Source organism: Amia ocellicauda, chromosome 21, assembly GCF_036373705.1.
Source record: "Amia ocellicauda isolate fAmiCal2 chromosome 21, fAmiCal2.hap1, whole genome shotgun sequence".
Taxonomy (NCBI): Eukaryota; Metazoa; Chordata; class Actinopteri; order Amiiformes; family Amiidae; genus Amia; species Amia ocellicauda.
This window is the reverse complement of record NC_089870.1, coordinates 19,444,294-19,459,152: the sequence shown is the minus strand read 5'-3', so window position 1 is coordinate 19,459,152 and position 14,859 is coordinate 19,444,294. Positions and strand designations below refer to the sequence as shown.

Below are 14,859 nucleotides of genomic sequence, written 5' to 3'. Positions count from 1 at the left end.
ATGTATCAAGCCCAAATTGATGGAGAAAACTGGTTCTTATCAGACTCTGTTCCTCTGGGTATCAGGGTTGCACTATAGCACAGTACCAGCACAGTGAGACAGTGAGACAGTGACCTTGTTTACACAGACACACAGGGTAAGAAATGCAGTTCATCAATGATGTATTTACGTGAATAATGAGTTTATAAGAAAGATCTATGTTTTTGGCTGGTCCATTTTATTTGTATTATTATTTGGAGAAATACATGATCATACATAGCAGTGTTGACCATTTCTACTATGCAATTCAACAGCAGCAGCATGGTGACTGTGGCAGGAGCAGCTTATATCCTGCTGGGTGTGGGCTGTGACTGTAGATCTTACGGAAAGAGTCTTGCTGGCACATCGCGCCTGCTGAATGTATTCACATTCATTTGGCCCAGGGATTTTTTTTCCCCCAATTAAAACCAGTTGGAATAAGTGAGGACAGACGCACTTCAACGCCTGTGAGTATAAGATTTATTGTACTGTATGTCATTGAATTTACTCAAATATAAAACTAACCATTCTTTGTATTGTAATTTACTCACATTAGGTATTCCAATGATAATTGTAATATAAGTACAGTGTATTTTCACGTATTCGTTTGTGGTTTAAAATCGACAAGGGTCAATATGAGCAATAGTGCTTAACACTAAATATTATTAATGAATAATGCTTGTGTGTGCCGTCATTTGATGATACAAAGTATTATTCTTTATGGTTAAGTTATGTCATTGTACCCGAGTTGTATCTTGAATCGAGTCCCTGCAAGCTATATGATACTAACAGTGTGTGTGTGTGTGTGTGTGTGTGCATAATGCATGTGCCTAGTCTCTCGTTTTTTTACAAATGTTGTAAAATGTTGTATATTGTCAAAAGTGTAGAATTGAGAACAAGGACAGTGATGTTCAGACTGTACAATGCACTAGTTAGAGCTCATCTGGATACTGTGGACAGTTCTGGGCTCCACACTTCAAGAAAGATATCGCTGCTCTAGAGGCAGTTCAGAGGAGAGCAACCAGACTTATTCCAGGTCTGAAGAGAATGTCCTACTGAGAGACTGAGGAACTGAACCGAACTGAACTGAATTTGGGAACATTCAAAAGTAGACTGGATAGGATCCTTGGATCAATTATGCCTCGGTTCCACTGACTTAAGCATCCGTGCCGTGCCGTGCCGGAGTCCCAGAGCTTTTTCTGTAAAACCTGGCCGTTGTGAAGTCCATCCCTCTTATGGGAGGAGCAGCGCGATTGTGGGTTTGTTTTGTGTTCAGTTTTAAAAACAAAGGCAGAGAACAACACTACGAGCGATACGGAGAGGACTTTTGTGTCTATTTTATTCTTTCTGCTTTACATGATTTTAAACAGCATAATAAATACACGTTTCTGTTAAGAGATATTAGGAATAGCTAAACGTGTAGAGATAACATTATATTTAGACAAGCACGTCCCCATAAGAATACGTTTCCATGTCCAACAATAACAATACATATTTGCTATTTAGTATTATTATCATCATCGTTTGTGCTAGTAGATATGTATTTTAAACGGCACAGCGTGACTCCCTTAATTTATTACTCTTTTTGCAGATTTGTAACTGCAAACAATACTTTTTGCCGTATTAAATATTTATAATTTACTTAGCAGACGTCCTTAACCAGGGCAAGTTACAGTTGAAACAAAATACACACGTTTCACGATTAATCATCCAGCTACAATATAGCAGGTTATAATTAAACTAAAGTGCACGCGTTTCAGTCATAGCATTTGTGGACTTATGGACGCATTTATTAAACCAGTCCTTAATGTTTTAGAGGGAAACCCAACTGTAATTTCTTTGTGATCACACGCGGCACTTGAGATTATATATTCCGACATAATGTATCTGATCTCTTCCCTGTCTGTCTCAAGTCCAGCACACATCTTCGCATTAAGAAGCGGAGATATTTAAAGAGGAGCAACGAACACATTAATATACACACAGCCAGCTATTGCTGTTTATTCTGTATTCGCTGGAACTTGAACTCGCAGGTGTGTTTCTGAACAGAGACAGCAGTTTGTGTGTTGAGTGTGGTTTGTAAACGTGGAAAAGTCAATCGTTTAGTCAAGTAGATTGTATAAATTAGCTACATAGATAGGTCTTATACATTTTATATTTCGCTGTTGTGACCGGAAAACATTGCCACAGTTAATGTTAATGCATTTTCGTTGCAGCTCACATTGCAAAACCGGCAATTGAATGAAAATGTATAAAAATTGAAAAAGAAAAATATATTGGTCAGTCAGTTACAGATGTAATTGCAAAATATTTCTTTATCAACAAATTGTCACAACCTTAATCGTTAATTTTAAATTGTGACAATAAAAAGTTGTGATAATGTCGGGCAACAATAATAATACGAGAGTTGACGGGTCTGCTGTTATTATGCCATTTCCATAAGTCTTCTAATAATGCATTTTTACATAGATATTTATTTAACAAAGTTGTTGTGTCAGATAAGTATTCATCAATTACGATGTATTAATTCATGTGGAAACAATTTGTGATAGAGACATGCATTTTGTGCTGCGTAGCTGAGATCTTGCTGAAGAGAACCATGTGCAGTTTGTTTACAGTGCGACTTTGCTGGCATGCATGGTATTCATGGTATTGACCAATGGAAAGGACATTACTGTCCGTCATCATCCCTATAGATTATATTTTTTACCCAATCCAAAGGACCTCTCTCAGCAGGTGTCTGATTATGTGCTGCTGCGAGAGCAGATGAGAGAGAGAAACAGACTTTTACATTGTAGCTTATAAACAATGACTTTTAAGGGCCATAAGAACATATTTTGAAAGGTAATGACTTTTAATGACGTGCGGCAACCCAGAGAAGTAGCACTGAAGAGGAAGAGGAGTATGAAGAGTGAGTGTGTCACCATATAACACCCCTTCTCATGTGTTAGTTTAGTGTGTTTATACAGATCCCCATTAGCTGCCATGTTATTGCATATGTGATTGATTCATTTGAAAACAATGCTCCCGTACACGGTCTCTACTTGCAAGTGTTATAATTCAATAGAATGCAATGTTTTGATCAAAGACCTTATAACACTTGCAAGTAGAAACAGTGTGTGGGAGCATGTTTTTTTCTATCCAGATCCTTTTCCCTCATACACACGTGTCTAAGAGTCTATACAGGTGTGCGATTAGCTTTTGTTATTGTGATTGATTCATTACCTGAATAAAAGGTAATGTTTTAACATGTTCACCACACATTTACGCACCCTCATGCATTTCTGGTGATGTTTCCCTTTGGCTGGTAAAAATACCAAGTGGGTGGTAAGTTTTTTTTCCTTCTACCAGACACAGTGGCTAGTGGCCAAAAAAGTTTTTGAATTTATTAACTGTAATTCTATATTTAATTTGTAGTTTTGTACAGTATTATTGCACTTTGATTGCTCTCGTATCCTGTAAGTCTGTCAAGGAATGAATAATTGTCTACTTAAAGAAAGGTCAAGCCAAGGGTCAGGACAGCAGTTGGCCTCAGTTTCTCTCCATATGAAATTAAATCCCACAATATTTCCTTTCATGTGGTAACGGAATTAATTATAAGGTAATATAATTGAGAAACTGTGAAACTATCTGTATCATTTTGGTATTATTCATTACATCTGAAGAACATTTCTTTAATGAAGTGGAGAAATAGAATCTTTATTACAAGCCGGCAAGGGAGAGTGACTTTGGGGCAGAACGTTACAGCTTTTACAGATCAAATGATGTGTGGTATCGCAGCTTTTATCCAATCATGGGCTTGCAAGAGAGTGTGGCATCGGAGTCATTTCTCGGGCTGTATGACCAGTGGGTTCCTCCAGTCATGGAAACGGAAGCATCCCTTATCTTCTGGACATGTCTGGCCTTAAGTTAAAAGCAGGAAAACCACAAACGGAGGCTAAGACAGGAAGTTATTATTTTAATGCTAATATTAACATAAATCATGACACTGGTTTCTTCAACATCCAACCCAATAAAGCACAGACATTTGTATATATATATCGTATTGATTTCCTGTAATAAAATAATCAGATTAAATCAAGATGTCTTGAACAGGCAGAACTAATGATTTGAAGTGACTCGAGCCAGATAGGCGACTCGACTTGAGCTTGGCACGTCACCAACCCAACCTCCAGTTTTATGAACCAGTCTACAAACACAACGGGAGCATGCTGAGATATACTTATCAGACAAAACAGGTTTGATCATTTCCCCAGACTTCATTGTTAGTATTATTATTATTTTTATTTTTTGGCAGACGCCCTTATCCAGGGCAACTTACAACATAAGTGCAATACAAAGTGCAAGGATACAGTTTAAGTACAAGACATCAAATATTACAAATTCAAATTTACATTAAACAGAGCAATTCAAAATATATTTTACAACTTCCAATTTACACAGGCAAGTACAGGAAGCGAGGTCCTACATCCTGGACGGTAAAAGCTAAGTGCTGTCAAGATGTTAGGTCACAGTCAAGGGCTACGGGAAAGGGAGCAAGGAGGAAATCAATCAATAATACAAGTATTAGTAACGCAAGAAGCATGATAAAATGCTGTGAAGTGCTATCTAACGGGGATTAAAAGGACTAATATTACAAGTACTGTCTGAAAAGATGCGTCTTGAGTAAGCGCGGGAAGGAGGTCAAGGGCTCTGTAGGAAGGAGAGTGGAGAGGAGGCAGAGATAGTCTTCTGGCACCAGAAGAGCGCAGTGGTCTGGAGGGGATGTATGGGGAGATGAGTGTCTGAAGGTAGCTTGGTGCAGTGTGGTCAAGACAGCGTTAGGTGAGTCAATGTCTTGAACTGGATGCATGCCGGTATCGGGAGCCAGTGGAGGGAGCCGAGCAGTGGAGTAGCGTGTGCGAATCGGGGCAGAGAGAATACCAGACGAGCCGCAGAGTTCTGGATGAGCTGGAGCGGCGGGTAGTAGTTGCAGGCAGGCCGGCCAGGAGGGAGTTGCAGTAGTCCAGGCGGGAGAGGACCAGTGACTGGATGAGCAGCTGAGTCGAGCAGTCGGTAAGGAAGGGTCAGATATGTTGCTCAGGAAGAATCTACAGGTGCGTGTCAGCGTAGTGATGTGCTGAGTGTAGGAGAGCGCAGGATTGAGGGTGACTCCTAGATTTTTAGCAGAAGAAGAAAGAGTGTGGTGGATTCCAAGGGGATCGAGATGGAGATGTCAGCAGAAGGTGAGGAAGAGTGGGGGAAAAACAGGAGATCTGATTTGGAGAGGTTGAGCTTGAGGTAGTGCAAGTGCATCCAGGTGGAGATAGCAGACAAGCAGGAAGAGATGTGAGAGGGGATGAGAGGGTCAGAGGAGGGAAAAGACAGGAAGATCTAGGCATCATCAGCGTAGAAGAGGTAGGAGAAACCATGGGATGCGATGAGGGGGCCCATGGAGCGAGTGTAGAGAGAGAACAGGAGGGGGCTCAGGACTGAGCCTTGGGGAACACCTGTTAGGAGAGGTTGGGGGGTGGATGAGGAACATTGCCATGTCACATGGTAGGTCCAGTCGCTGAGGTAGGAGGAGAACCAGGTGAGAGCAGTCCCAGAGATTCCAAGGTCAGCGAGGCAGAAGAGGAGGATGGAGTGATCGTCTGTGTCAAATGCTGCGGAGAGGTCAAGGAGGATGAGGAGAGGGAGGCCCCCCGAGCACACCTAAGGGAGTCAGTGACTGCCAGGAGAGCCGTCTCAGTGGAGTGAGCTATGCGGAAGTAAATGATGAAGGTAAATGGAATACTACAATATTAAACATCTCAACTGATGTTGTGTGTATTCTTACTTCTCTCTCCAGTTAAGCCTTTCTAATAGTATTATTAATAAAGAAAACCTTGGTTGTGAGTTTGTTTTACAACACACACACACATATCCATAATTGTCAGCACACACCGGTGAAATAGTAACAAGTTAATTACAAAAAATAAACCCAGGTTAACACGGAACCTCCTTTCAGATGAAGAAAACATGTCAAGATGTGAGTTGCAGGAAACTTTTTAAATCATCTCAGATAGACAACAGGTGACGAATCAGAAGTGACAACACCTTGTTAAAATCAGTTTGTACTAATAGGGTTACCATACGCATCATAAATCCTCTACCAAATACCTGTGTCACAAAACACAACTTTTATACTGTTTGTACATGAACTCAACTTGTTTTAGTTTCTCATAGCATATTGGTCGATATGTTTCAAAATACGAATTAATTTGTTAACGTTGTAGTGTTGGTATGTCAGTTGATTTGGCAAACCGCAGTATCATGTTTTTTGAAAATATATGGCATCTGGACAGCCTTCAGTCCAGGAAGACATGTTTCTTGGAGAGCAGTGAAGCAGAAGCAAGGTTCCTGCAGGTTAAGGATGTGGAAAAATAATGACTTACTGTCATAATTACTGACTTTTTAATGACCTGGATCAAAGTGTTTTAGAATTATAATAGTTGCATTGACAAAGTCCATATACGCACAATCGGTGGAATTCTGTAGATCTGCGCATATCTGCAGAAATCTGTGCTACAACGCGCCCCATGGCTTCCTTACAGAGAAGCACATATGTGTATAATATGTGCAGTGCAACTGGACTACCACAAATCTACAGCTGGTATATTAACCCCCCTAAAAGCCAAACACCCTTCTGCGACACTAGCAATGACAGTAAAGGAAAGAGGAGCAACAAACATTAAGATTACATACACAGCAAGCTACTGCTATTTATTTTGTATTCACTGTAACTTGAACACACAGGTGCGTTTCCGAACGTAGACCGGCAGTCTGTATGTTATGAAACGTGGAAAACTAAACCATTTAGTCAAGTAGACTGTATAAATTAGCTAGATAGGTCTTATACATTTTGTACTTTTGTGATCGGAAAACATTGCCACAAGGACGCTAATGTTAAGGCATTTTAGTTGCAGCTCACATTGCTAAACTGGCAATTGAATGAAAATGTATACAAATTGAAAAAAAAATATATTATATATATATATTAGACGGTCAGTTACAGATGTAACTGGAAAATATTCATTTATAGACAAATAGTCACAGCCTTTATAGTTAATTTGAATTTTTTACAATAAAAAGTTGTGATAATGTGGGTCAACAATAGAACATAAGAACATAAGAAAGTGTCCAGTCGAGAGGAGGCCATTCGCCCCATCGTGCTCGTTTGGTGTCCATTAATAACTAAGTGATCGAGGATCCTATCCAGTCTGTTTTTGAATGTTCCCAAATTGTCTCTTCAGCCACATCGCTGGGGAGTTTGTTCAGATTGTGACGCCTCTCTGTGTGAAGAAGTGTCTCCTGTTTTCTGTCTTGAATGCCTTGAAGCCCAATTTCCATTTGTGTCCCCGGGTGTGTGTGTCCCTGCTGATCTGGAAAAGCTCCTCTGGTTTGATGTGGTCGATGCCTTTCATGATTTTGAAGACTTGAATCAAGTCCCCACGTAGTCTCCTCTGTTCCAGGGTGAAAAGGTTCAGTTCCTCAGTCTCTCAGTAGGACTTTCCCTTCAGACCTGGAATAAGTCTGGTTGCTCTCCTCTGAACTGCCTCTAGAGCAGCGATATCTTTCTTGAAGTGTGGAGCACAGAACTGCACACAGTATCCAGATGAGCTCTAACTAGTGCATTGTACAGTCTGAACATCACTGCCCTTGTTCTCAATTCTAAAACAAGGGCAGTAACGTTCAAACTGTACAATGCACTTATGTACAATCTTATGTTGACTAAGTTTAAGACTTTGGTGTTGACTATTTACCTAATATCACTGATGTGCCTGCCCTCACAGCCAAATGCCCCCCTGTATTAATAGTTGCCGATAGTACTGTCCTCCCATCGAGAGACCGTCAGGAACCGCCCCTATTTCACAATTAAATAACATGATTTATTTAGTACTGCCCCCCCCCCCCCAAGACTTTAAACGCAGTGCTAACGTATGTTATGCTATCATCTATTTCCTCTCTATTGGCTATATGTCAGTGTGCATCTACTTTTGACCTGCCTTGATGCTGCAGGTTCTGTATTCAATAATTAAACTGAAATTCTGTTTTACATCTTGTTTCCTTGTGAAATACTGTACTATTAATGCAAACATAGGTCAGTATTTAATTTCATTTGACAGTTTTAAGAACTGCTAGCTTGGAGCCATTTGTACATATACAAAACACACAATGTAGGTGCATAAAACAGAAAATGTTGCTTACAATGCTGTGGTTTGAACTTTCATGTCTTTTTGGAATATAAGGCTCCTTACCATCTTCTCACTTCATGCATTCATTGGGGGAGTGCTTTAACATCTGCACTGGTTTAATAACAACTATACCACGTACCAATCATAGACCTGCTGTTTGGTACACATTTATTTAAAATATAAATACGAAATACATAAATACAGTAAAAATTGAAATGAATCGAAATATATATTTATACTTATTTCCTATTTTATGTATTATTTAAAAAAAAAAAAGTTGGCACAATCTTTTCATGCTTGTACTACTACTACTTAGTATTTAGCCTTAGCACTAAGCTATTTAATCAAAATAACACCATTATACAGAAATGAAGTGCTGAGCATATTTCATGAACAACAAGGGACATTCATTCAAACAGCTCCTCGCTTAGAAAGGGCTTTATGATTATGTTTAAATACAGTGCTTCTGGCAAAGCTAATGGGCGTTTCTTATTTATCAATGTACTTCAATGTATTTTAATTTCTAATAATATATATTTCAGAAACGAATAAAAATTACGCTACACACAATAATAAATCAGTTACCAGCAGCAGCCCCTCCGGTCTCTGCCTCTCCTCGGCTCTCCTCAGGCGGCCCGTCCGCTCCAGAGCCCCGGCTCCCCTCGCTCCGCCTCGCCGCCCGGAGCTCCCGCAGGCCCGGTCTCAGCGCCGCGTTCTCTCGCTGGCTGCGGGCGATCTGCACTCGGCGCCCCGCCATCGTCCGTCCCAGCGCCCCCGTCAGCTCCCCGGAGCCGAGGACAGCCGCTCTCCCAACCGTTAAAGCAAAACGATACAGAAACACGTATCTTCACTATTTCAACCCAGAGGAGCCGGGAGCGGCGGGAGAACGGACACTGCCGCCGCCGCCGACGGAGCCCTTGCCGCAGTAGCACCGGGCCGCAGACTGCGCAGACTCCAGTGAGACGTCAGCAGGCGACGCAGCCACCGGCTAAATGCGCACAGCCGCGCAGCTGCTCAAGAGGAACTGCGCAGGAGCAGCGCGGCTGTGCGACAAACTGGGAGGCCTGGGGGGCGTGTCATCAAGGATCTTATGAATTTCATGCTAGATATGGCAAAGCACAACATAAGTATAATATTTTAAAGACTGACAGTTCAACAATGGAATAATATGCATGTTTTATTGGTGTACGTATACATTTTAACCTAATGTTCATGTATTGTGTGCATTTGTAAGTTACACACCTGGCAACGAAATCCATAATACATACAAAATGTTTTACATGCGTATTTCTTTCAAATCACAATTTTGATGTAAATTCGAAAGCAGTGTAAATATAATATTGCACAAAAAGGAAAAGTTGTAATTAATTTGATCAGTATGTTAGTATTTAACCCTTAAGTGTCCCAACACTGAGCAGGAATAAAACATTCTACTAATTAAATATTGTTAAAGGGTCGTAAAGCTACTTAATCTGATATGAACTGATTACACTGTACATTATGAAGCTGGTGGATCACGAAGGGGGAACTTCAATTGCATGAACATCTGTGATCAGGACTGACTTCAAAATGTACTGTGCAATCAGAAAGGGGGCCACTCAATCAGTTCATATCAGATTAAGTAGCTTTACGACCCTTTAATAATCTGTATTCCTGCTCATTGTTGGGATACTTAAGGGCTAAATACTCACATACTTATAAAATTAATTACAACTTATATTGTACTTAACTTTTGTTGATTACTTATAAAAACTCTGTCTGTATAAAAGTAGTGTTGGAACAGACTATTAATACACCCTCTTAGGCATTATTTGGACAGTGCTGTACTGCAGGAAGTAGTATATTGCGAACACAATGGTGAGAAAAAGGCAATTAACAAAGGAAGAAAGACCATTATAAAGTGTACAAAAAAAGACTGGAAGAAGGTCTTATGGACCGATTTGAATTTGAAATCTTTGGTTCTTCATGCAGGTTTTGTATGCTGTCGAGTAGGCGAAAGGATGGTTCCTCAATGTGTCAAACATGGAGGAGGTGATGGTCTGGGGCTCTTTTGCTGGATCCAGACTTGGTGACTTGCACGGAGTGAGTGGCACCCTGAACCACAACTAGTTGGTCAGGGGTTTATCCTACAGCAAGATACTGACCCAAAACATACCTCCACGCTATGTCAGAACTACCTTAGAAGAAAAGAACAAGACAGTAGGCTTCAAATCATGGAATGGCCAGCACAGCCTCCAGACTTAAACCCCATCGAGCTGGTTTGGGATGAACTGGACAGAAGGGTGAAAGCAAAGCAACAAAGCAAAGTGCAACATTGGTGGCAACTTCTGCAACAGTGTTGGGAAGAACTTTCCGAACAATATTTGATTTCCATTGTAGAAAGAAAAAAGAAGAAAGGAATACCTGCACACTTACTACAGCTCTAAAAAATATTTATTCAGCCCATGCCTCACAGGTTTGAAGCAACGTTTTGATCTACCAGAGATCTTCATCAGGATCATGGGCTAAATAAATACTTTTTATTTTTGGGAGCTGTAGTAAGTGTGCTGGTATTTCTTTTTTCTTTAATTATTTTATCTTTTTCGATACCCAGCACCTTCTAAGATATTTAGATATCCGTGTGATTAATCTTTTTTCTACATTGTAGAAAGAATGCCACGAGTGTGTTCGGCCGTTATATCTGCAAAAGGTGGCTAATTTGACGTGTCAAAAATTTAGATTAAAAACAATTCCATGTTTTTTTTTTCTCCGATTGTTTATTTGTTACTTTTGAGCAGTAGTGTACATCTGATCATGTTTGTGTAATAAAAATGTATTTTGGAACAACGGCAAGAGAATTGCAATAAGTACGGTTTTTAATGCAAGTATTTATTCAATGCAAAATGCTTAAATATATTTACATCAGGCGACCCCACGTTGTGACCCCAACTTTGAGAATCGATGCATTACACTGTGTAGAGCTCAAAGCTGTGGCAACACAGTGGCTTTGTAACCAGGTCCCAGTATACTTTTGGAAATAAACCAGGCCCAACAGAATTAACTCAGCAAGGGAGCATCAGAAATTACTAAGGGGGCAGAACCATTAATAATATTAGTATTCATAGTTGAGGGGCTCATGAAAGTATATTGTGATATCACATCATCCAGACAGAGAAAAATACCGTAAAATATAAATTTCCGTTCATATTGGCCACCCCTACCTCCTACTTTCTTAACTATTTTTTGTGTGATGTCTTTACTTTGTGAGTGCGCTGATGAGATTGCAGGTTTCCTAAGTTACTGAAGCCCTTCCCACACTGGGAGCAGCAGTACGGTTTCTCTCCTGTGTGAATGCGCATGTGATATGTAAGGCTTCCTAAGTTATTGAAACTCTTGCCACACCGAGAGCAGCAGTATGGTTTCTCTCCTGTGTGAATGAGCTGATGAGATTTAAGGTGTACAACTTGACTGAAGCCCTTCCCACACTGGGAGCAACAGTATGGTCTCTCGCCTGTGTGAATGCGCTGATGAGATTTAACGCTTTTTAACCGATTGAAACTCTTCCCGCACTGAGGGCAACTATATGGTTTCTCTCCTGTGTGAATGCGCTCATGAGATCTAAGGTTTCCTAACTCACTGAAGCCCTTCCCACACTGGGAGCACTGATACGGTTTCTCTCCAGTGTGAATGCGCTGATGAGCTTTAAGGTATGCTGCACGGGTGAAGCCCTTCCCACACTGGAAGCAGCAGAATGGTTTCTCTCCTGTGTGAAGGTACTGATGAGATTTGAGGCTTCCTAACTGTGTGAAGCTCTTCCCACACTGGGAGCAGCAGTATGCTTTCTCTCCTGTGTGAATGCGCATGTGAGCATTAAGGTTTCCTAACTCACTGAAGCTCTTCCCACACTCAGAGCAGCAGTATGCTTTCTCTCCTGTGTGAATGCGCATGTGAGCATTAAGGTTTCCTAACTCACTGAAGCTCTTCCCACACTCAGAGCAGCAGTACGGTTTCTCTCCTGTGTGAGTGTGCTGGTGACGCTTAAGGTTTTGTAACAAACTGAAACTCTTCCCACACTGGGAGCAGCAGTAAGGTTTCTCTCCCGTGTGAATCCTCTGATGAGTTTTTAGGTTTCCTAACTTACTGAAACTCTTCCCACACTCGGAGCACCAATGGCGGCCCTGATGTTGCAGAGTTTGCTGTGAGGGGGTTGTGTGGGAGCTGGAGGGTCGGGGACGCAGCTGTCTACACTGAGTCGATGGGCTCTCACCCCTCCCTGCACTGTCCCTCCCTCCACTCAGCCCTGTCTCCAAGGCAATGGATTCTGTTTCACAATCCACACTGAGCTCTAGTTCCAGGTCACTGAGGCCTCCTGTAATATTCTCCAGTTTAAGATTACAGAGTCCATCCTTCAGAGGAGTATGAGTGTCTAACTCTGATTCATTGGGCTCTGATTTAATGTGATCAAACACCACACTGGGTCCAGTCTGTGTTCCTGTAGAGCCAAGCTCAGCACCAGCTGCACTGGGTCCACACTCAGATCCCAGTGCCCTGGGTCCCTGTGTTGACCCCTCAGTCTGTGGCTCCAGGCCACTGAGCTCCTCTTTAATGGGTCTGCTGCTGTGCTGCTCAGTTAGCCCCTGTTCATCTTCAGTAGCTGTGGGCTCTGTGCCCTGCCTCAGACTGGAGCCCCACTCCTGCTCACAGCGCTGCTGCTCAGTGGGAGTCCTGTCCTCAGAGTCAGGGAGAGCGCTGGCCTCTACAGATCCTGGAGGAGAGAAGACACGAGAAGAGCACTGAGAACAGCAGCTATGAGGACAGGCACTGTAACATTATAATTTCATGCACTCGCACCACCTCAAGCTCAACCTCTCCAAATCAGACCTCCTCTTTTTCCCCCTCTTCCTCACCTTCTGCTGACCTCTCCACCTCAATCCCCTTGGAATCCACGACAATCTATCCTTCTTCTGCTAAAAACCTAGGAGTCACCCTCAATCCTACGCTCTCCTACACCCAGCAAATCACCACGCTGACACGCACCTGCAATCCGACCCTTCCTCGCCAACTACTCGAATTAGCTGCTTGTCCAGTCCCTGGTCCTCTCCCGCCTGGACTACTGCAACTCCCTCCTGGCCGGCCTGCCTGCAACTACTACCCGCCGCTCCAGCTCATCCAGAACTCTGCGGCTCGTCTGGTATTCTCTCTGCCCAGATTCGCACACGCTACTCCACTGCTCCGCTCCCTCCACTGGCTCCCGATAGCGGCATGCATCCAGTTCAAGACCCTGACCCTCACCTACCACTGTTTCAACCAGACTGCACCAAGCTACCTTCAGACACTCGTCTACCCATACATCCCCACCAGACCTCTCTGGTCCTCCAGTGCCAGAAGACTAACTCTGCCGCCTCTGCACTCTCCTTCCTCCAGAGCCGCTCCTTCTCATCCCTGGTCCCTAAGTGATGGAATGACCTTCCCACTGAAGTCAAAACAGAAGAGTCCTTGACTTCCTTCTGCAGCTTACTCACATATTTTACTAACACATATTTTCACACAGTACCTGTAATTTAGTAGTTTATTCCGAGTAATTCAGTTCTCCAGCAATTTTGCACTTATATAATGTTTCATCATACTACATGCTTTAACATTGACATTACTCTTGTTATTTTAATTTCCCCTATGCTCCCTTCTCCTTAGCTCTTAACTATGACTTTACTTCTTGTCTGCAATTATTAGCTATTACAATCCAGGATGTAGGACTTGTATTTTGTATTAACTGTATATTTTACCGATGCACTTTGATCTGTAATTTTATTTGTGAAGCTTTTATATTTTGTAAGTCACCCTGCATAAATGCGTCTGCTAAGAAAAAAATAATATTAAAATAATAATATTGTTGCGAAATCTGAAATAAGGAAAAATGACTGATATAGGTATTTATAAATTCATATGCTAATTGGAATTAATGTAAACTCTAGTTTCCTAAAATATCGAATAGGTGAGGAATGCAGGATGCTAAGATTAAGATTGGATTGAGATAAATGGATTATTGTGAAAGTGCTTTAACATCTACGTGTTCTGCAGGCATTTCAGTCGTAAGAAACTACGGTAGTGGTTTGTTATAGATTACATGTTACAATAAATGGACAAACGAAGCTATCAAATGGACCCCAAGAGATTGATAGTTATTGAATCTGCTCCATGGAGAGCTTTAACCTTTTGACAAAGAAATGTAACTCAGTAGCAGCAGCTCACAAGGGAAGTTTATCTGCTAGAGAGACACGTGGACTGGACAGTCCACAGAGACGCTGGGTCGTTGAATCATTCCCACACTCACACAAACAGAAACTCTCACATGACTCCTCATTTCAGGGGCAGGAAACCTGGTTAGGTTTTAGTGGGTGAAGGATAGGATGCCACCCCACTGTTCCCATTTGAAGCCAGTGGGGTGATCTGGGATTCGCCAGGAATTCCCAGCTGCTGTCTCTCTAGAGTTAAAATACAAATTTTCCCATCTTACCCATAGCGATTGGCAGGTGTGCTGTAAGGTATAATAGTGATAGATGGAGATTTACAAACAAGATATATACTCAAGGCACTCTGCAGTTCTCTCTCTCTCTCTCATTGTGTCTCTCGCTCTCTCACATTGTGT

General features: G+C 41.8%; 1 protein-coding gene and 1 pseudogene across 1 annotated transcript; both read right to left on the bottom strand.

Moving 5' to 3' along the window:
- Positions 1-9,206, bottom strand: part of LOC136717257 (zinc finger protein 678-like) — a 20,671-nt pseudogene extending 11,465 nt beyond the window's left edge.
- LOC136716941 (zinc finger protein 260-like) lies at positions 9,085-14,731 on the bottom strand. Its single transcript, XM_066694387.1, has 4 exons — positions 14,728-14,731; positions 11,725-12,978; positions 11,474-11,640; positions 9,085-9,222 (listed from the first exon to the last, which is right to left on the bottom strand). The coding sequence occupies exons 1-4, from the start codon at positions 14,729-14,731 to the stop codon at positions 9,085-9,087; spliced, it is 1,563 nt and encodes a 520-aa protein (XP_066550484.1).
- Positions 14,732-14,859: the final 128 nt, after the last annotated feature.